Here is a 24,138-nt window from a genome sequence, read left to right as displayed (position 1 = left end):
AAAGAAAAACTTTGCATTTGTTTCCACTTTTGATATTAAAATAGAGCACTGGAGTTTTATGCTCATGGAAAAAGCAAAAAAACAAAATTGGATTAGCAGACTAAAAAAATAGGATGAAAATGACACGTCTTTATAGGCAAACATGGACAGCATTTTAGTGTGTATTTTAAAATGTCAGATAGAAATATAGGTGAGAATTTCTGCTGGAGGCACAAAAGAGAGCACAGCCCCTGGTAACAGAGGGCAAAAGTAGCTTCCAGACCTTTGCATGTTTTTCTGTTCTGGGATGCCTTTAGGCAGCTTGGGGGCTGCCCTGCGTCACATCAGCTTTTCACAGCCTGCTGACAGATGGTAGTCCCAACAATCCCTGTAGTGTCACAAGGGCAAAAGAGTAACCCAGCACCCCCCAGCTAAATAGCTATGCCTGCTTTGGAAGATTTCTCCTGTCAATGGTTACAGGCCTTTTTTTCCATCACACATGGAAACCCATCATTCAAGCTTGCTCCTCCATATTTAACGAGAGAATTCCCAATGACTCAAAACCAGAAAATTCACTCAAAATCTGTTGATTTTTTAATGCACGTGTAATTAAACACAACGGCCATAATTTTGGATACAAATATTGGTAGAAGCTTTGGGGCTTTTCCTAGCCAAATACCAATACCAAATATGTTACTTACCTGGTTGCATAAGAAGGCTGGACTTCATGTGGGTTCCTTCGATCTGACCAAAAAAAAAGTAATCGGTCAAAAATCGGCTCAACATCTGCTACATAGGACTTTCCTTCTGGGAATATTCGAAGAATTCCACCATGCAGCTGAAAGAATAGGAAAAATTGCTTTTTAGACATATAAACAGCCACACACACATGAAAAAATGACTGATTTCTCCCTCAACACCTAACAAATGGAGAATAAACATCTAATGATAAACATTACAGCTATGTGAGAATACCGGAAAACCTTACTGTGTCTCTTAGCCACTATGATTTTCCCAGTTTGTAAGTTTCAGCGTAACATCAGCCCTACAGCAAACACCAGGAAACTTCTGAACTTCCAGTCACATCTCTTGAACCAATGAATACCACAGAGCTGCTCCACCTGACCAGTCTGAGATCAGGCTCTCTTCCCAGCAATTGTTCAATATTGCTTATGGTATTTCAGAACTTGTGTCTGATCATTTAGGAATTCATTTTTGCACCGTGGGAAGAGTGAAGTCTGTTCTATTGTTAGATTTGTAAAACTTCTCAAATGCATTATAGCTCCCAGACACCACTTTCCCTACTTATAACACAGCCTGGTTTCTCTACGATATCATTTTTGTCTTTCCAACGTGCCACGATTTTCAGGGAAAAGGTCTGGTGATCTGCACACACTCTAGAAACTTCAAAAGATGAAGATGAATCCTGCCTCCTCCTGCTGCTGATAAGAGGGCTCTTTGGAGACCTTTATGCTGCACTACAGAGTGCAGGGAAGATGCTGTTGGTGCAGCACTGACCTGACATGGTACCTCCACGCCGCATGCAGACCTCAGTGAGAAACTGTTAAGTCAGGTTTAAAGCTACATTGTTGCTTTCAAAGCCAAGTATGATTATACTCTTATATTGCATCTCCTCCAGCATACACTCACATAAAATCACCACCACATCTACATAATAAACTCCCTCAGTGTCCTGGATTTCCGTTAGCTTTTCTTAGTGCTCACTTGTGTGCCTGCTCACTATTTCAATAGGGGTGCAATGCACAAAATAAATTGGCTATTTGCATTTCCTCACACATCTCCTCCTTCATTTTATTACATTGAAAGGTTTCACTGTCATACTCTCCATAAAGCAATGTGCTTTTCTACAGCAGTGCTATTGCCTCTATATCTGAACTCACTTATGGGGGTTCATAGAATTTACATGTGCTTAAAGAGCATATTGGCTTAAAAAGAGTTTAGAGAAGCAAAAAACATTGGACAATTTTCAACAGATAACCCACGTGAATGATTTCTGCTGCATTATGACAACAGACTTGCAATTCCTACAATTTCACAAACCCTTCTATTTTTTCTAATTTAAAGGTATGGCACATTCAAGGCTGAGTTAACTGCCTTATAGTAATATAAGAAACAAGAGGTCCATCCTGTCAAGAGACCCACTGGTAGAAGCAAACCATGTGTTTGTTCCTCTTACTAAGCCCCATTGCTTCACAAATAAGAAAACTACACAGGAAACTGCATGAATATCTTCTGCAAGTTAGCCTGAAGTATCAAGGATGATGAAGTCACAAGTTTGGGCTGTCATTTTACTCTGTTCCCAGAATCCACTTATTCTGTAGGGGATTGTTTTTCTTTTTCTGCTGTTTCCTCTAAACAAAGTGTTAAGAGCACGCAGCCCAGTGCTTATAGCTTTATTCTACAAACAAAACAGTATGTGTGTGTAGGGTGGGAGAGAGGATGACAAGGAAACAGTTCAGATTCTTACTTCCAAAGGATTGCCAAAAACACCCAGAAAAAAAAAAAAGAAGATAGGAAGAATGGACCAGCAGTTCAGAAGTTCATCAGAGTTCACAGAAACAACAGAGAGCACCACAGCTCTGCTTCCGAAGTAGTTTTTCTTTCCTTCCTGTTCTGTCTCAGCCCCACGGCTTACTCACCTTGGAGTCCCAATTCTTATTCAGATAATAAATACAGGTGATGCAGCGCCCGTCACCATTTGGATTGTCCACATGACGAACATACCCAGTTCCATTTCCAGGATAGCAAGCAACCATAGCCTGAAAGATAAAGATTGTAAAATAATTAATTCTACAAGATGCCTACCTTCAGTTTTAATTTGCTAAGTATCCTCCCACCACCAGTTTGGCTCAGTGTTTTTCAGATGATCAATCCAAAACCTAGAGCAGACACCATCTGATGGTGTCATTTCACAAACTTCTCTCAGAGAACAGCTCAGCCAGTGTAAATTTCCAAACTGGAAAATAAATACCCTTTATAATTCACAATATACACACTAAAATAAAAGGAAAAAAATGAATTAAACTGAAGTACTAGTATGTACGGTACAAGCTTGTTGTCATTTACAAGCTACGTGACTTTGAGGCAGTTTCAGCTGAAATTTGCTTGGGTTTCTAAAGATAAGCAGTCATTGCAAAACTGATTTTCCAGTCATAAGGAAAGTAGAAAGCAATCCCAAAATGTCATGCTTTACTACCACCATCCTTCCCTATCCGTATCTTCCAGTAGCTGTCATATACACCCCTATGTCCAACACAAAGTGAGGGTCCCCAGGAGGTGTGGGTAAAAGTCCACAGAGCAAAGTCTGCAAAAGGCTGGAACTCCTTTGTGCTGTGTTTGCACAGGGCAGTGCATGTTTGCTTTCATGAACTGAGCCACAGAACTAACCAAACAGCTTTCAGAGCATACTTCTCTCTTTGATCATCTTCAGACTTGCTGATACAATCGCTTAATTCATGGTTTAAATTTCACCTTGAATGATGAGATAAGCCTAACACGAATTACTCCAAACCACATGACAATCAACAGGCCTTAGAAGTTTTTTTACAGCAAAAGCATATTAAACTTAGTTGACATGATTAGCAGCATAAGCAGAATGCAGGGAAGAGCAGGTGAGACTGCTAGTAGGGTACTACATCTTTGTCTCAGAGTCACTCTTCACTGCTGGGGCTGCTTGGTAACGATCACCACTAAAGCTGTTCCAAGAGAAGTCTTGTTCCCACTCCTCTGACATCTCCAGATTGCTTGCCAGCATTAGGAGCAAGAGTGATGGGAAATGGACTAAATTCATTTGAAAAACTGCAGATAGTGTTCTGATGTGGTTTCCGCAGAGATGAGGAGTGATAATCACTCCTCAATCTATGTGCTGTGCTCCCCTAAGTATGTAGTGCAGGAAGAACACTGTAGGCTCATGTTCAGCTCACTGTCCACCAGAACCACCTGAGGGTTCCCAGGTTCCCCTGGGGAGCAGAGCTGCTGGCAGCCCCCAGCCTGAACTTCTGCAAGGGGCTCTTCCTTCCCAGGGGCAGGAGTAGCATTTGCCCATGTCTAATTTCATAAGGTTCCTGTTGGCCTGTTTCCCCAGTCCATCTGGGTCCCTTTTGGTGGCATCCTCTCCCTCAAGGGCATCAACTGGTCCTCCTCAGTTTGGTGTCTCCCACACACTTGAATAGAGTGCATTCTGCCATCTGCTTCAGGTTACTGATAAATAAAGGTGTTTAACAGGACAGGTCCCATGTAGATCCCTGTGGTGCTCCATTTGGTACCAGCCTCCAGGCTGATTGACCATGATCCTCCAAGTCCAACTATCCAATCAGTTTTTTACCCATCTAGTTTTCCATCCATTCAGACAATCACATCCTAACTTTGGATATAACAGTATTTTATATGCCTGTCCCACAGAATGACGATATGACTGTTCACCATTTGCATGACCTACCCATATGATCTCCCATGCACAGTTGATAATGTAGTTGACAGTGGAGACTGACAGAATAGGCTTTACTAAGAGCAACTGAAATTTTTATCTAGGAGCCCCAGAAGTCTTGTCTTCTTCTTCCAAGTACACGCCAAAGCTGTTCTCATGGGACACATGACCAGCTACAATACAGCACATGCTGGTTTAATCACCAAGCAAATTTTACTGTGCACCAGCACAGAAGGTACTGCCAGCCAGCCCAGCAGATCCCTTGAACCCTCTGCTACCAAGAACAAAATCTATCTGCAGGAGTCAGCCATGTATGAATTAACTTTCCTCCTCACAACAAGCACCAGAACAGTACCTGCAGGCAGCAGTAAATCACTAGGGCCGACTCTCCACACCTCAGGCCACAGATGCCTAGAGACTAGTGGCCTGGAGGGGCAGAAGATAAACTAAAAGTTTTGCTAAACAAAAGTAAGTACCTTTAATTCCAAGTAACAAGCCCTCTTCCATCACACCTGGCATTTAGGTAGATGCCTTGCTGTAGATCCTGTCTGCTCTGTTGTCATTCTGCTGTTACAAATGGCCCCACAGCTGCACTACATCTCACTACCAGCCTGATAATAGCAGTAAGGGCCAGCCTACAGCATAGTGCTCAAAACAAGGACATAAGTCTGGTGGACAAGCCAGCTGTATCTGCAATGTAAAAATGGTCTGAGAGAGCTGTGCCCTCACTGGTGAGGATAACCCACCTCATGCATTCCCCCATCCCAGTTGCTAGCACAGCACTTCACGCAGGTGACACCTTCACCCATCCCATGAGCAGTGAGCTGCATTAGGTCTAACAATTAAAATAGTAACCTTTTGCAAAATGGGATCATCATACACTGGGAAACATAACTCTGGTGCCCCTGAAGTCAGTCCGTCACTCCCCTCCTCAACTGAGCAGGGGAAAGAAAATGTAACTAAAGGCTCACAGGTTAATAAGGATAGGGAGAGATCACTCAGCAGTTATTGTCACAGGAAGAACAGACTAGACCTGGGAAAACTAGGTTAATTCATTGCCAATCAGGGTCCATCCTGTAGCCAGCTGACATTGGCTCTGCCAGACATAGGGGAAGCTTCCTGCAGCTTCTCACAAAAGCAACCCTGATAGCCTCTGAGCTACCAAAACCTTGCCCTGCAAACCATGCAAAACCATGCCATGCTGAGAGCTGAGAGTGCACAGGAGAGGGGGCAGTGGTTCCAACAGGAGGGCTGTGCTGGGGAGCTGGGTGCTGCACAGCTGCTGCCAAGGGCACCTGCAGCATCAGAGACACATCATACCAGAGGGATGATGCACAACGGGAATACAACTTTGTTGACTGATAATACCTCATTTTTAAGTAGATGTAAAACACAAAATTATGGCGGCCTTAAGTCTCTCTTTGGAGAGTAGACATTACTCCAAGATCACCGAACTGCCTAAAAATCAATCCAATGTTGCTGCTATTTTTTAATGCCACAATTGAAAAGCTACTGAACAGCAGACTGAAGGGCAGACCCTTAAAGGGATATAGGTGCTTTATTTACTATGGAAATCTGGGCAAAAGGCCAGGGTTTTCCCTGGCGTTCCCCACGTAATATGTTCTCTTAGCAGAACATGTGCTTTGTCTCCAGCATTGATGCATAATTTATTTATTTACAGTGTGCACCTTTTGCAACTGAACCACTCAGTCCCCAGAGATTAAGTGGAACAATTCCCACAGAATCCTAAACTACTGGCCACACTATAGCTTAACTTTCAGAAAAGCAAAGAGAAAAAAAGTTTTTTAGAAGCAGTAGTGAAAGAAGAAATGCAGAAGTGAAATATCCTTTTTCCTGGCACAGCGAATATTTGAATGAAACCTTAAACAATGAAGGGAAATCATTCTGGTTCTCCTAGAGACTGTTGAAATGATATCAAGCTTTATCAGAGCACTGGCTGGAGCAGCTCCAGAGCAGCTCAAGCTGGCCTCAGCAGGGACTCCAGCTGTTAGCAGTACTTTTGGATTCATTTAAAGCAAACAAGAAACAGGAGATGAGATGCGTGACCCAGACTTAATTTAGGTAATTTGTGAACACTGGTATTTGCCAGTTTAGCACACCGTCTAGCTACAAAAGCCAGAGGCTCGATAACAATAATCTAACCATCTACCACGTGTGCACATGGAGTGTTAGGAAAAAATGTTTCCTATACTTTTAGCTATTGTGTCCAGAAGAGCACGCTCCATTTTTGGAAGCAACTCCTCCCTTCATTAACCAACCCAAACCTAAACTAATTAAACTAACTTTGGCAGGCAGTAATGAACAGGAATGTACCAAGCTTTCTTTTTCTTCTTCAATACAATCCATTACAACTGCTGTTGGTTGACTTAACTTCAGTAAGCACTCAGAAAATTCCTGCAACACTCCCCTTTTTTAAGCTAAAAAAGAAAAGTTTGTCTTACACAACAGCTGAATAGTTAAAAACTGATATCCAGATGCATGCCTTTGGAATCACACATACACACCACCGTATGAAGACGAATGCTCTTGTAGTCTAGTCAACAGACATAAATTAAACCCTACCAAATTTGGACAACGAAAAGCAAATCATCAAGACTAAAGTTTCTGCCCTGTTATTTTCAGGGACGCCAGCTTTCCCAAGAGGGTGCAAATCAACCACAAGTTAAAAAACCAGCAATTACCAGCTTCAGCAAGGACCCAGGAATCATCAGTAAATTCCACATTGCACAGAAGCTTGCAACAGTAAGTTATCTATCACTCCGTCTTAGTATTACACTCAAGTGAGCCAGAGAAATCTGCAAGTCAAACTGCAAGACACTAGCAAAGTTTGAAGGCAGATAAAAAACAACTGTTCCATTGAGAGGATTTTTCCCTGCCTCCCAGTGCTTCTAGCAAGGAGAAAAACAAATTCTCTTAGCTGATGGCCAGGATCATGCTGTGAGACATGATTCTGCTACATTTCACAAAATAAGCAGTGCTAGAGCAGCCTGATACTTGGATCAAAACATTTCAGAAAATATCTCAGATAGAAGATGCTTGTAAGTGGAATGAACAGTGCTTAATAGGAAGCAGTGGTGACACCAGGTCAGAAGGAGAAGCTCTCTGTGCCCACTAGCACTAAGCCAGGGCCCCAGTGCACTCCCAGTGCAGACTGTATAGATGGCATTGTAACCCCACACTAATCCTGTATTTTTCTCTCAGAATTAGTATGATCTTTGCAACCAGCAGAGAAAATCCTAGCCTGTGCAACTCTATCCTGCCAACACCAACCACCCTTGCAGATTAAGCTAAAGACTCCACAATATGCTTTACCATTTTCTATGCCAGACTTACACGGTATGTTGCTGAACAGCATCTAATTTTGATCCCTGTTGAAGATCGTCTCTGTGTACAGCTTGGACATCAAACATAAATTCAGAAATTACTTGTAAAGTTAGTTGAAAGGTTCTACATAGGTACAAAGCAATGCTGATCTACAATATTACTATGATGATTGTCTAGAAAACCAAGGTGTTAATAAGAATTGACAGTGCCATAGCCACTGCAGCTTTCACATATATTTTTATTTGGATGCACACTTCCCAAATTTCAGCCCAATATACGGTTCTTAGTCCTGAACTTGAGGACAAGCAAAAATCACTTTTGACTAGTCCTCTAGGAAATAGGGACTACCAGGTTTCACTTCATTGTCTTATTTCTGAATGCATATTGCGCTCAACCTGATTCCAGTTCATAGATGTGCACAGTCTGTACATCCAGAAAGGCAAAGACACCCAGCATGCTCTACATTAAAAGAACATGAGTAGTCTGACATTTCATGATCAAAGACAAGAGATTCTCAGTTGAGGCTTGTCTGACACTTATGGGGTGTTTCTTAAGTAATTTCTTATTGCACCCAATTGCACCCAGGTGTTTTCTGCTGCATAGCTTATAATGGTTAAGTATAAAATATTCACAAGCATTATTAAATATTAGCTTGTTTGAATTTATGAAAGTTAAAATATTCAACTGCTATACTGAAGCAGGAACTAGGAACATTAGTCTAACTTAATACTCTGTAGAAATGGGAAGGAACAGGGGGAAGAAAATGATGTTAAAACACCAACAAAGCAGAGATATTGGCTTAGTGCCTGTTGGAAAGGGAATCACCCATTCCAACAGGGAGTGAAACCCTGCTTACTTCACTCAGGCAACACACGAAACGGGCTTCAGTGGCAGTATTGCATGAGAAACTGCTCCATTTCCCCACTGTAACTTGGGTTATCAGTCTTCAATCAGTTACTTATAACTGTATAAAAAAATATCCTGTTTCCATGGATAGCATTTTAGCCAGGTGATCTGGTACTTGCTTGTCCTTGCTTACATGCAACCTTGATCATCAGTTCAGATCTTCCAGGAACTGAAACCTCATCTCTCCCTTTTATGTTATTGTCTTTTGCATGCACCATTGTAGCTTGCTTGTTGTTTGCAGGTACATAAAGGCACTTTTTAAAAGAATTTTTTGAGGAACAGCCTGAGAGCGGAAATTGTGGGAAAGACTATTCTCTCATCAACAGGAAAAAGATGCCAAGACACTGGTTTATTTTTGCTTACCAAACAAAAGTCGATTATTACCTGATAATATTCTAATTACTGTAAGATGAAAAACTTCCTGCTTGTTAGATTTCTTCTAAGAACTAAGGGTAGAAACAAAGAACTACCCATGAAAGCCCTGTTCATGGATTATCTCCATGCCACTCAGCTGTTGATGACTGGCATGTTATCTAGTTGTAGCTCAAGGAGCCCCTAATAAGCTTTCAAATCTTATGGAATGTGTCTGTAAGAAAGCCAGATCACAGATTGACGCTGCTTTAAAAATGAGCTCCCTGTTAAATGAATCTGTGATGGGTTTAGGAAGCTTTCCTTATGACTGGCAATAACATTTAGTTTTCAGGGATTTTTTTTCCTATTAATATGAAGGACTGTTTCAGCCTGTGACTTATTTTTTTTTTTATTTTTCTTAACAGAGCACACACTTATAAATCTGGATGCCCTTCAAGTTCAAGCTGGCTGCCAGAGCAGTGCCACTGTGAAGTGGGAAGACTGGGAACAGCCATGCCTCATGTAGGCAATGGCCACCTGCAACTGTCAGGCAAATAGGCAGCATTTGTGGACCAGCCCTTGGAGACAGCAGTGGGTTCTGTTGAGTTGTCCCCATTGCTGGATACTTCCTGAGATCCTATGGATCCTAAAGCCAAGGGGAAATTCAGAAAACTGTGAAAGTTCTCCAGGCTTCCAAGGAGAGAAATCTGACTTGTGGCTTCCTGAGCAAAAGAGTCCTGGGCATACATCTTCCACTGTATACCATCTACATTGCTCATTTTTGAAAAAGCCAAGTAAACTAGCACTGCTTTCAGACCACCACCCAAATTCTCCACACTCAGCCTCTGGGCACAGCAAGGAGAAAACAGAACACTGAAAGTTATGGGAACAAATCTGAAATTGCCATAGGATCCTAACTGACCCTGCAGTGAACATCTTTGCCTGTTGTAATACTTAAAAGAATTAACTTCCTTTCTTGTATGCTTAATTAATCTACATATGTCTGTGCACATGTCAATTGACACTTTTCTCCCGTACTTCAAGTGTTTGTCTCATCTTCTGCAAACTCAAAATCGGGTGAGATTTTTATTTCACATCCTCCTCTGCCCTAAAACTGCATTTTGGTCTGTGATGTTACCGGGTCGCTGTGCCTTGCACGCACACAGCGACAACGCCGCTCCAAGAAGCGATTAGCGTGCTGTGAAGAGCAGGCATACCATCACGGCAGGACCTGAAATTTAAAAGGCTATTGCCAGTGAATTAGTTCAGTCAAGGATATTCAGATTAAGTCTCCAATTAGCAGCTGTAAACATGCGCAGTGCATCGATGTATCAATAAAGGCTGTTCAGTTTAGAGAGACCGCCCGCCCCTGCGCCTCGGAGCCCTGGCTTGCGGCCAGCGAGATGATGGCTTAACGACAGTGCTACGTGCGGAGCGTGAGGCGATCGGCGATCAAATGCAAACTTTACTCCAGAGTGCACTTCAGACAGAGGCTGCGGAGGGAAGAGGGGAAACCCACACACGCAGCGAGCGCACAGGCGCTCAAGGCACTCCTCGGCTCTCGTTCTGACTGGGCTGTCTCTCCCTCCCGCTGCAAACACAGGCTTACCTCCCACACTTTAAAAAAAATACTGTCTAATTAAGTTTTAGGATTATTTTTGCCTTTTGGTGAAGCCCTCTTTCATCACCCAGAAAACTCTTTCAGTCCTCTCCTCTCCCCAAAGAACCAAACCTGGCCAAGCTGCACTAATGAGAAAGCATCCCAAGCAATTGATGCAGATGGAGAAAGCATCCCCTGTAATGAGCCCTGGGGGACACCGTGACAAGCACCACCCCCGCAGAAAGGCAAATTCATAAATAAGTGCAAGCTCATTAGGGAAATCTGTAAGGACCATCCCTGTATATTCAGTTTCTCAGCAGGGAATACAAGCATGGTAACCAGCACAGACATCCTCTGAGGAACAGTTCTCATCTGTGGGGTAGAAAGATAATCTCACAGTTCCTGAAATACTCCAGCCTTTCATTCTTCATCAGCACATCAGACCTTTTCAGTTCTGCTACTAGTCACCCAGAGGATTACCTCTTTTTTTTTCTTTTTTTTTTTTGCAACATTTACAGAACTGCATATTTTGATGCTCCTTGGTGCTCCTGTGGTTGTGTTAATAAAGGTCAGGAAAGACAGCCACAACACAGGCAAACTTTTGCTAGTGTTGGAGCTGCCTGAGCTGCCAACATCCTTTTCTTATTATTACCCATTTATTTTTAGCTTGTGGGCCCAGGGCAAGTAAGCAACACTGCCCACAATATTTTTATCAGCTGACATTCGGTATGCAGCACCTCAAACACGTCCCGTGAGCTCACCGGGGGCAGCTCTGGGCATCCTGGCAGGCAGAGGTGATGAGCCACCACCTTGAAGCAGGTGTGCCAAGGGGATGGGAGGCCCCAGCTGCCAACAACAGTCCTTCCTTGGAGCCACCACCCAGGACACCTCTTGTGACCTCAGTGATTCCGCCGCACCAGAGGCAGCACCACACAGGGGGAGATATTTTCCTTTGCCCCCTCCGGCTCAGTGAAAAACACCCTCCACTGCCAGAGAGTAATGCAGGGTTCAGAGAAGCACCGTCACACTTGGCAGGTACCCCAGATATGCCCCAAGGGTACTCCCTGTCAAAGCCCTCTGGGCTTCTGAGGCTGCTAAGACATTACTGTGCTGCATAAACAGAGAGATCAACGTTTTTAAGTGCTTGTTATCACAGCAGTAGCACCAAATTAACGCTAATTGATGAGACCAGTTATCTCCTATGTTGATTTTGGAAGGAAGCTGTCTCGCTCACTACCCACACATCTTTTGCTCACCCATGCCTTTACAGAGGACCTTGCCTAGATAACAGTATTCCTGCATAGCATTTTGTGTGAATGAGTATTCAAGGGTAAAACCCATTAAAATTATCTATAACAGATTACCATCAGAAACAATTTATACTATGGTTCAATAACACGCAGTCTTTAAGGCTTTGCCTGCACATAAAGTTCTAGTGCTCTGTCTACACATGCACTTTACAAAAGTGAAATCACTCAATTGAAGTGAATAGGTGTGTATACAGTGGCACTGTCTTTCTGTGCAGAAAGAAACAAGATACTTAGATTCAAGGCAATTTTGTAATAATATAACTCTACGCCTGTTCTAAGGCTAGGCAATAAAATGGATTGGTAAAAAAAGTAAGTAAATTTTCCTTCATGTTTTAGTGCCTTCCCTCTCCACCATGTACACAGTTGGCACTTGCACCATTCAGGTATGTGTACACAGACACTCCACAACTCTGAGCAAAGCAAGCATGCATAGACAGACAGGCATGCACAACAAACTGACTGCCAGCCTTATATTTGCATGTCTGAATGATATTCACAAAAGCTCTCAACTCCTAAACAAGGAAGTCTGCTTCTTAACCCAGCTGTGGACATTAGATTCTGAATTTGAACATGGGCTGCTGAATTCCCACTTGCCTTTTTCCACTGGTCAAGTGTTTCGCATGGATTTATGCTGCCACCACCTGACAGAAGAGACCAACCCCAAACGAGAGCTGTGTTGTGGCCACTGACACAGGCTTTGACTCTCCTGCTGAGGCAGTGGCCCTGCACAGGGACACAGCCCTGCCTGACAGGTTTCAGCCTGCTCACACCTGCTGCTCGGCTTTGCTGCAGTTCCCTCTGGAGCCTTACCCAGTCACTGCCACCACCACAACTCATTGAAGCAGCAGCCCTTGGGAGATTTCTCAAGGCCCAGATCAGGACCGAGCCTTAAAGCACTAAGGTTCTATGGCATCTGAGGTAGTTTTTGCAGGAAGCACTGCAACTGTTGAGCAAGGGAGGCAGTCTCTCTGGTGTGAGTTCAGGATGTTTCCTGAGGATGCAGGAAGCCTGGAGTGGTCTTTCTGGTTCATTTCCCTCCTTCTTCCTCTTCCTCTCCATAATCTTTCGTCTGGCAGCCACTGTGACAAGAGCAGTATGTACTCAGAGGACAGCATGTACTACAGGGGAAGCCAAGCCTGAGCCAAGCTGGAAGGTTGGACAGAGGCTGCTCTCCCAGGATGCCAGCTGGTTGGGCAGCCAGAAGAAACAGCCCTCATCCCCATCTCTTCCCTGGGATGGAGATGAGAGATAGTGACTGCATAGGCATGACAGGCTATGGTAAGCTCAGGGTAAGAAACCACTTGGTGGGAGTCCTGCAGCTGGCTTTGCTAGGGCTATGGGGCTCAAATGCATCTCTGTACTGGGAAACATGGGAGGGGAGGCAGGACAGATACTGGAGGGGGGGCAGAGATAGAGGTTACATATGCCCATTTAGGTGTGGGGGTCAAGTAGGTACTATGTCTGCCCATAGCTATGGTCACCAGCAGCACAAACAGTGCCTTCTCTAACTGCAGCCAAACCACTGTGCTAATACAGCTCATAACTAGCAGCAGTAGCTTCTACAGATGGTAAGCAGTGAAACAGGCTTTTAACCAAGTGCCAGCAAGAAAAAAACTGTATTTGTTTCAGTTGCAGACATCCAAGTGTAAAGAAACAAACAGAAAAACCACATCAACTACATTTTTTCTCTTGCCAAGAAATTATCAGTGCAAATGTGAGACTGGCACTGGGCCTTTAGGTCACCAGTTAAACATCAAGTTATGCACTCAAATATATTGGTAAAATGCACAATTTTGAGACTTCAGCGTTTGACCATCATGAAAAGCTGAATTACACCAAATTTAGCAAGGAGGACCGGCATTCACAAAGCCCCTCACCACTCCTCCATGAAGAGGAAATCTGTAAAACAGTTAACCAGGCAGTGACCCTTCCTATTGGCCTGCTTCAGAGACACCATGCACATGCTCCAGACAGCAGATGACAGAGGGCAAGTTACTTAGGTGGAAACATTGGTGAATATTTTAAAGAAGGGAGTTAACAATACATTTTGGGGAACTCTGTCCTGTTTGTGCACATCTGCTTATATGACATGGTATATATGTCTTAACAGCAGGACATGTTACAGCATTTCTGGTGAAGCTTCTCCTTTTTCCACTTCTCAAACCACTTCTACCAGATTTCCTGTGGGAAATCAGAAGGGGAAGGTGAAGTTACACAGCCTTCAGCAGCAAGCACAGCACCCTAGGGTTGTTAACAACCCAGGAACAGGCAAGCTGAGGACTAATTGACACTTCCCTCCTCCTGATGTTTCTTTAATATCTTCTCTCTCAAATTCTCTGGTTCTGCTCTACTTTTTCTACCCACATGGTCCAGTGAGAGGCTGTGCGAGAGGCTGTCTTCACTCCCTGGAGACTCAGGGTAGTCAGGAAGCTTGATGCCAACCTTGACCACCACAAAGACCACTGTTCTCACACCTCAGGCTTTTCCCATTCAGTGTGGCATTCCCCACTGTGCACTGCCTAGCTCTCTGTATGCATTACTGGAATAACTGCTACTGTTGGCTGTATTAAGACAAGGTTGGCATAAGGCAGTCAAGTTGCAAAGGTCATTAAAAAATCATCTAGTTCATTGAGTAAGACTCCTTGCTGCCTCCCAAGAGACCACATAAAAGATGACCTGCATTTCAAATGTAAGAAAAAGATTTATATGAAGACCAGGGATGGCACAAGAAATGCAACTTCTGAAGTTTTCTAAACATTTTCTAGCATATTCTAAGCCAAGCACCAGAAGATCTGCTTCAGGTCCCATTGATTTGAAAGAGCCTATAAGAAAAAGTAGTTAAGTGAATTGCTGAACTGGAGCCAAAACTTTAAAAATATTTGTCTTATCACTTTGTATAAAAAATTACAGTGCAAGAACACATAAGCAATGATTAATTATATTATGACTTACAGACAGGAAAAATGCAGACATATATCTTGTTTGGATTTTCAGGTCCAGAAAGAAAGCACAGAAAACACACTATTTATTTTGACCAAAGGATTCACATGAACTAGACAGATACAAGACCCAAAATGGTTATCTTTTTTTGCTACAAAGTAGGATGCAATTCCCTGATGTTTGGCAAAAGACACTGCTACTTTGCCATTTCCAGCTGCAAAGCTTTGGACAAACTGTGCTGTTTCGAGTCAATGCAGATAGAGTGCTATGCTGTACTCCTGTAATTTACACTATTCTTTTTTATCTGGGTGGCTAAACATGAACATTTAGTAAGCTTCCATGGAACCATTGCAGTCAGCAAAAATCTCTTGCATTACTTTATTTGTGAAAAACCAGAGCAACAAGCAGGTTGTTTAATCAACAGCTTTCTACTAAGTGCTTTGCATGTTGGCACTAAGTTTGTTCACCTACTAATCTAATCAAAGCCCAATGTCAAGAGAAAAATTACTGTAGGGGAAAAACCTCCTTTCTGTCCCTGAGAGATAGTAGATGCATATGTGTGAGTGATGGAGGGGAAACAGGACTTACAGTTCTCTCCAAATCATTCACAGGAATGATCACGAGTGGTGCGCTGATGGGATGACATGCCTGTGAATAGTTTAAAGTAGGAGATAGATCATTTACTGGCATGAGCCTCCTTCATGATCCTTCTCCACCTCACTGCCTGAACAGAGAGACCTTGATTTTCTGACCAACTCCCTATCATCTCTTTTCAAAGCAATAAAAGGTCTAAACCAAATTGTTATGTAGTGTTATGCATCAGTCAAAATCTTCTGCTAATCCCCACCAAGTTCTGTACCACAGCATCAGTTATTCACCCTGGAGCCTACCACAGCAGTGATTGGCCCTAGGCACAGGTACCAGAAAGTTTCTGAAACACCTCTTCCCAAGAGCTCCTCTACTAATAAACCTTACCAATAAAACCTTTTCATAGAAGCTTAGGGAGACGTGTTGCTGGCAGCTTTCTAACAACATTGTCTCAGTCTTCAGCTTTGTGACAGAAGGATTACAGTCATGCAAAATCCAACCCAGGGCTTTAAATTCCCTCAAGCTGGTATGCACACATCCTCCTTCTCTATAGATCTAAAACCAGTAATACTCTTAGGCGTCCCTTCCTGACCTCCTCATTCTCTCAAGCCATCCACTGCAAGATGGATGAGTGCTATGGGGCCTGCTGGCGCCAAGGGACCAATCAATACAATTGGGAAAAGTCAATACAATTGCAAGAGGAGAGGGGAAAAGTGAATACCTCAAAGAAACAAAAAAGAAAAATGCACCTTGTCTTAGTAAGAGTCATCTTGAAACATTTGATAAAAGTATTGATCTGTCCCAAGTGTTTCAAGTTAATGCAGCAAACATCAAAAATTCATCTAATTAAAAATTCATTCATGCTTGGATCATTGTGGTTTCATCATGTCCCTCTCTCATCCCTTCCATACACATATGGAAAGGACTTGCAGTACTGTTGAACACCACTACCACCTCAGGAAAAAAAATTTTAAAAATCTGTGCAATATAGAAGAAGAGGATGGAAAAGATACTTTCATGTAATAAATCACGCAAATTTCTCAAGAAACATTCAGGATAAATCTGTATTACATTAAGTCACCATCCAGACAAATTCGGAAGTCAAAGAAAGAACAGTTTACTGTGAAATGAAATAGACACTGGGATTAACACAACTGGAATCATTACTGCAAAGAAACAAGCCGGTTTTACTGCGTACCTCCTGCCCTGCACCAGTGTTATGAGAATCAATGTCCACTTCAACATATACTGCTATTAGCAATGAACTGTATGTAATGGACTGAATTATTCATTAACAATTACCATGGGAAAAGGTGTACAAATATTAATAGCAAGGATCATTAGGAAGAAATTCTTCACAGAAAGGGTGATCAGATATTGGAATGGGCTGTCCAGGGAGGTGGTGGATATGGCACTTAGTGCCATGGTTTAGCTGACACAGTGGTGTTCAGTCATGGCATGGACTCGATGATCTCAGAGGTCTTTTCCAACCTAATTGATTCTGTGGCCAGCTCTCCTACCTCCCAAAATGCAGGCTCAGCGGGACAGGGCACTGAACTCTGAATCTTGCCATTTCCTCAGTGGCTCTCCCAAGGATACAGCACCTTGCAATGCAGCACACACACCCCCATGAGTCCAAAGGACAAACACTCCCCATACACAAAGGCCTTAATGGCACCTGTATTACAGTTACACTGGCATTCAATCAGCAGTGAGTCCTCATACAAAAGCAAACTGAGAGGCACATTCTTATTTAGGGCTTGCAAGTGATCAAGCTATTGGCCAACACACCAGTAAGGCAACCTCTGCAAGTCCCTGGCATTAAGAGCTGATATGGTAGCAGCAAGGACAGGTACCAGAGCAGGCACAGCAATGAATAAGTTACTGCAAAAATACACTACCAGTATAGGAGAGATTGTGGAAAACTTCACTGCTTTGCCACCATTGTGTAACACCAGAGTCTAGTAAGACTCCCAAAGAACTACCAGACTGCAAAACTACAGACAACAACAAAAAAAATTGCCCTGATGCCACAAACGCATGCACAAACTCAGGAGAAACAAACCATTCAGATCTTTACATTGCCTGAGAGTACTGACGTTTCCCTTCATTTACAAGATTAACCACCTTGTGCCTTTCTTTGGGACTAAGACTGTAAAGCACAGGGACAGGCTCCTGGCACAGTATGATAAAGGCTGTTGGGTGGATACAGACTTCTCCTCTGGCAACAGGGGAAAGGAGGACCTAGAGCAGCCTCCTGGCTGCCAAAGGCTCTGGTGTAACATACACTGAAGATAGCATGTTTTTGCCACTGCCTACCATGAAATAAGTTTGCCAGTGCAGTACAGTCAGGTTTTTAAGAGTGATGATACATAGCAGGTATTGAATTCAAGCTGCTTGCAACTTCAACACCTGAGTATTAACTCATACACCATTCTCAGGAGGCTCCCCGTGCTTCTGAACACACAGGTATGTGCATCACTGCCCGTAAAATATTGATCCATTTCTCCAATACCTTGTCCCTGCTGAAAGAAGAACTAATCCGCAAGATTCTCCAAGTGCCTCTTTCAGAGAAGTAGTTCTTTTGAAAGTTTCAAAAGTCATTGAGAATAATTTGATGAAGAACAAAAACAAGTGCTAATATGCCCAAGTTTATACTCATCTGATTGTCAAGTAAAAATTATACATTCCTGTGTATAATTAACCAGGCTAACTAATCTTGCTTGACAAACACAGATATAAACATCAGCTTTGACACTGAGCCAAAGCAACCACACTAGGATCTGTGCCAATGCTGAATTCTTCAGTCTTATATCATAAAACGACTTGTCTGTTGTATTTACAGTTCCAGTGGCTCTGGACTCTGCCGGCAGCTGGCCAGAAGAACAGATTTGAACTTACACGTTATGCCAGAACATGTGCATTTGATTAGAAGAAAGAAATTATGCATATTTCTTCTGGATGGTGGTATTCATCAGACCTCCCACTGTAAACTAATTGCAAGGCATGTTGCTACCCAAGTATCTAAAATAACTTGTAATATACAATAAACCAGTATATCTCAAGACACAATATTGCTCTTCAGCCTACAATAGCTATAGTTTTCTGTTATCCCACTCTTCAAATCTGTACCTCAAGTCAGAAAATTCAGCATTTCACTGTGTTTTAATTGCAAATGACAGAATTTGAGTTTTACAGAACAGCGCTTTTCTTTCTTCATATGTAAATGCAAAAATTCCTTGCCTCATTACCTGAGTTATGAGGGACTTTGTAAAACCACTCCTGTGACATCTCGTCCATTTCTTCAATCATCAGGAACAGAAATCTCGGTAACAACCTGCTTGGCAGATCATGTTTCAAGATCTACCTAGGAGGAACACTCCATCATGTGATAGGCGGAAGAATCCACTCTGGTTTTCAACACTCACCACCAATGAAATGTCACCACTAAGACCTACTTCTCCCATGACTATCAGAGAGGATCCACCAGGGTGGGATGAGCAGAGTGATGTTGTGGCAACAAGCAGAGGAAGCAAGGTTTCAAGAAGGTTCACATCCCACAGGGACTTCTAAATTAACTAATCTCACACTGAAAACACTTTTTTTTTTTAACTTCAGGCCATATACTTGACACTGAATGCAAGCAGTTCTGAGCTGAAAACCTCAGTCATGGGCTTGCTTTAATACAAAACAGCTCTCAAGATTATGAATTCTTGCTTTATTTTCTAACCAGCAGGACTCACTGCTGTCCAGCAGGTGCAAGATGAGCTCAAGGTCCCCAGTGGCAGCCCTGACATGGATTTCAGCCTTTGGTGGTACCCAAGAGGGTATCTGTGACTCATAGCAGGATGTGCTGCTGTCACAACGAGGTGCAGAGTCCACTGAGAGCTCAGCCACACCAGTTCAAAGTACCTTCCAAGCCGTGAGGACCAACGCAGATAGCGGCAGCAAGTCAAGCGCTGACTCAGCTGAGGTGGCCCAGGGCAGCAGGCACTGACGGCATTGCCCTGGGACCCTGCCCAGCCACAGCCATAGCTGCCCTTCTCCAGCACAGGCAAAATGAGAAAAGGGGAATACCACAGCCTCTTAGCAGCAGATGAGTTACCCAGACACACCACTGCACATTTGCATTTCCACACACACACCAGCCAGCCAGCCTGGTTCCTGTCATATTCTGTCCGCTGTCTCCTCACAGCAGGGACTTCCCAAGATCCTCCAGGCTCTGTGGAGCCTAAAAAACAACCAACCCCCCCCCCAAAAAAAAAAAAAACCCACAACACTCCAAAGACACTCCACCCACCACCAAAACATTTCTCAAGTCTTGAAGGAGAAATTTCCAAAATGGTTACTCCTCTGGAATACCTTCCCACCTTAAAAATAAAAAAAGAAGTTACTGCTTTTAGTTACTTATAGTACAGGGTTTTTCTACAGGGCACCCGCTCAAGCCCCTGCAAATGCCAGTGAACCCCAAGAAGGAATTTTGGGATGCGGTGATTCAGAAGCTGCAGCACATCACCCTTTCACCTGCAGTTCCTGGAGCATCACCTGTTCCAGAGGGCACTCTGGGTGACTGGCCTCACAGACCAAGCTGCAGCTTTGCTTCTGACCCTGAACACCCACCAGCTTTTCTCCACCAAGTAAAGCTCCAGCACAGTAGTGACAGGTCCTCAAAAACAGAATGACTTCTGTCCTCTCAGGCCACAACATCCCTCTGCACAAGGACATCAATCTTCTCACTCTGAGGAGAGGACTGAACTTGGGTCAGTTATGCCTCAGTGATGTCCTTAGCTATTTACCTACTAGAAAAGGGAACCATTGTATTATCTCACTAAAAAATGGAGACTAGTTGAAGAGAATGCAAAAGCCAACAAGCAGTGCATCGGGTCCATCAACATTTAACCATGTTTTGATCATTTAATCAGCTAATACTTTAAAATATGACTTACACCAAATATAGATTTCCATCACTGGTCTGCAAAGACGAAAGGTTACATTTCATGATCAGCCCTCAAATGTCAACCAGCAGCTCCTATGAATATCCTGTACCCTTGAAAAATTTTACTTCTGTCTGTTCTCTTTGATGCAGTCTTAACTTTCTTGAAATGCTCTTGAAATTAATTTGGGAACAGCACAATCCTGACTTCATTGAGCTACAAGGAAAAATTCCTTTATTGGACAAAAGTTGTTTGTCTTTGTGTAGCAACAAAGACACAAAGCACTTCACACTAAAGTTCATTTACTATGCAAACCTCTCCCCCCTCTTCCAAAATTTAGGCTGAAGACTAAAGTCATGCTTTTTATTTAAAAGTATAAACCTTTAAATAATGATGGGCTGGTATGACATAAGTACATTTTCATGACCAATTGAGTTACCATGTAGCTAAAGGCTTACATTTTAAACCACCTGTTCTGAACTGTTAGTTCCAACTAATATGCATATCCCAAAACAATAAATTACAACAGCACACATCCCACAAAGAAGTTCTGGTCCAGTTGCCCATAAACACCCCACATCCCTACAAATGTTATGCTGTGAAAGTTTTGTGGGCATTCATTTACGTGTATAATCTGTCAGATAAAATAAAAATACGCTGAATTTAAATCTGGGATTTGTGTGTATGCATTCATTAGACTTCAGATGATAAACAGAATGGAAGGTTTAATGGTGGAAGAGAAATGTTTTTAGGCGACGTGGGAACCTGCATGCACTGTAGCAGTCAGTTGTTAGTCACAGGAATAATTTCCCACTGAAGGCGTCCCACATCTCAGTTACAGACAGCAGCTGCTATTCCAGGGCCTCACATATCCATGGTACTTATTATTATAACAAGGGGTTTAGTTGCTTTTAATGTCAGATGAAAATTTCTCTGCATTTAGTTTTACGAACGATACTGAGTCCCTTTCAGTCCTGGACTGTTCTGTAGTACTTCCATGCACTCTTTAGAGTCTGACAACTTCCACATTAAAGCACAAGAGCCGAAAGTCCCTCTTTATAGCAAGTAGCTTGATGTCTATTTATAAAACAAGTTCTGACCCGTTTGTTATCACCATTTGTACAAAAATTACTTTAAAAACACCAGAACTCTCTTTTAAAATCCTCTCCACAATCCAAAGTCACTCCCCAAAAGACCCATTCTCCCAGCCAGTGCCAACAGCCTTCATTCATCCAGCTGATTTGTTTTCCAAATACTTTGTAAAAAGGCTGGACAACCTCCTTTTACTCAAATCCAACTTTTAAGTAACCCCTATCAATACCCACCCCTATACACAGCCCCTCACTGCCCACACACCTTCTTAGCCAGAAATGCATTTTCAGCAGTAAACAGGTAAACAGAAGTCACCTAGAGAAGGGATGAGAGGATGACCTTAAAGGTGATGCCAAAGCAGGATGGTTATTTATACCTCCTAATATCAGGCTCTCAACAGGAATAAGTGAAATCCAATCTACCCACATTTTAAAACACATCTACCCAAGCTTTAACTGAATTGATGATCAGTAACTCAGCAGGGCAAGGCATGACGTTTCAACATTTTATTATTCCCACTACTGTGTGAAAATGTGCAGGGGTGCATGCACAAGTTTCCATGTGTTCCCAAGTAACTGGTACACATCACCATACTGTTTTCTTCATTTTTAAGGGGGGGGGAAATCTCAGTACCACTCACAAATGCCCTTAGTCTAGTGAAAGTTAGGATAAAAATTAATGCCTAACTTCTCCCTTTTGTCATTTTTAAAGTTTCATTGTTTTTGTTTCTGGCATTGCTGAAAGCAGTGGGCATTTTGAAAGTGTAATATGTATCACAGAATTCAAGTCAGAAATAAAGAAATAGGGATGTTTTTAGCATTTAGGACAATGAAGTAAACTTAGTTCCCAGCTGGTTCACTTTGCCATAGCAAAACAGACAAAGAAAGAAAAGACAAGTAATTCCAAACTAATGGCATTGCAAGTGCAAATAAACTTCTCTGGGAAAGAAACCAATAATACGAGTGCCCTATAATACAAGTGTCTTCTCCATTTCTTGGAAAACCTAGAAAAAAACAACTTTTCTCTTTGAAACAAAAGTTTGTTGTGCTAAACTGAGCACACTGTAATTTTGTAATACCCAATGCTGTAACGATATTGGGTATTTTGTAATACCCAATGCAGTAACGATATCGGGTATTTTGTAATACCCAATGCAGTAACGATAACCTCTTCAGCTGGAGAACGGTGGTATGAGTTGGAACCTCGAAACTAGTTAGGTTAATACTACAACATGGGCGAAAACATCCAAATAATCGGATCAGAACTGAGTATGCTCTCAGGGAGAGGGTGCGGAGCTTGCTCCCCCGTAAACATAGTCACGTTTTTGGTGGGATAAGCCCCGCACTGGTCCACCCTGTCCGCAGCTGGGGTGAGCGGCGGGCAGCGGCGGGGTGCAGCCGGCTCCAGCCCCAACGCGAGAGGCGAGGAGCCACCTGCAGCCCCCGGGACGGCTGCGAAGTGATCGCCGGTGTCACACAGGGAAAAAGGCAAGGGACTGGCCGAGGTCGGGCAGCCGAAGAGCTCGGCGAAAACCCAAGGGGAGCCGCGAGGAGCCGCTGGCACCGGCGGGCGAGGGACCCGCGGTGGGTGGCCGTGCTGCCAGCGGGACCCCGCACCCGGCCAACAGCGGCAAGGGCTGGAGAGCCGCTGTCCTCACGGGAGTCCTCCGGGCAACGCGCGGCGCCTCCAACACCCGGGGCGGTGCTGCGGGACGGCCCCGCGGGGCTGCCGAGCCACGGGAACCCGCCGGCAGCGCGGACGCGACACGGTGAGTGCCGTGGAAAGTTTGCAGCAGGTCCCGCCGGCGGCTGCGAGGCGGGTCGGGCCGGCTGGGAGCCGGTGCCGGCGGGCGCACGGGAGGGACGGGGCCCCGCGGACCCTTACCTTGGATCGCTCTTTCACGTAGTACTTGCCGAGCCGGCTCCCGCAGTACATCACCAGCCGGTCTATCAACGTGAGGAGAAAGTTGATGGCTTCGCAGCCCTCCTCCGTGCCTCCGATCCACTTGATCTGGTCACCGCGGAGGTGCCGCTTGGCGACACCGCGGCTGGGGCCGGCCAGCTGCCCGTCGGCCAGCTCCCCGTCGCGGTGCATCCGCTTCACCCGCTCCAGCACGCAGTCCCCCACCACCTCCCCCAAGAAGTTGTCCAGGTAGCAGAAGCCGATGTCGTGCAAGCAGGGCACGACGTACTCCAGGGCGATTCTCTCCAAGTCCAGCCTCATGATGTGCCCCAGCGGCATGGCGCGGCGAGGACGGGCGCGCAGCTGCCCTGCCGGCGCCCGCGTCGGGAGGCGATGCCCGCCGGGCCACCGTCCGCTCCAGGCCGAGCCGGTCAGGGGCTCCGCAGCGGCGCGGGGCCAGGCGAGGGGAGGCGAGGCAAAACTTTCGCCGCGGCGGGCTCGGCTACGCACCGCGGCCCGGCGCTGCGGGAGCGGCGGTGCTGCCGAAGCCCTGCGCTGCTGCTACTGCCGCCGGCGCCCCAGCGGCGTGCGGGACCGCCCCGGGGCGTGCGGGAGGGGCGCGGGCAGCCCCCGCCCGCGGTGAGGAGGGCGGCAGATGGCCCCGCGCTGATTAATACGCCGGCTACGTGCGGGATGTGTGCTCGCGCCGCCGCACGTGGGTGGGGCCGCCCGCCGCGCCGCCAC

At 44.4% G+C, this 24,138-nt stretch overlaps 1 protein-coding gene across 1 annotated transcript in view; it reads right to left on the bottom strand.

Annotated features, from left to right (window-relative positions):
• The window catches only part of EGLN3 (egl-9 family hypoxia inducible factor 3), a 28,653-nt gene extending 4,920 nt beyond the window's left edge, over nt 1-23,733 (bottom strand). Inside the window, exons 1-3 of the mRNA XM_085061914.1 lie at nt 23,377-23,733; nt 2,640-2,759; nt 681-817 (exon numbers count right to left, since the gene is read on the bottom strand). Of these exons, the coding sequence (XP_084918040.1) occupies nt 681-817; nt 2,640-2,759; nt 23,377-23,733 (614 nt within the window). The remainder of the gene's footprint in view (nt 1-680; nt 818-2,639; nt 2,760-23,376) is intronic.
• Between the last annotated feature and the right edge of the window lie 405 nt (nt 23,734-24,138).

Source organism: Lichenostomus cassidix, chromosome 5, assembly GCF_008360975.1.
Source record: "Lichenostomus cassidix isolate B80296 chromosome 5, HeHo_3.0, whole genome shotgun sequence".
NCBI lineage: Eukaryota > Metazoa > Chordata > Aves > Passeriformes > Meliphagidae > Lichenostomus > Lichenostomus cassidix.
This window is presented reverse-complemented; position numbering and strand designations above follow the sequence as displayed.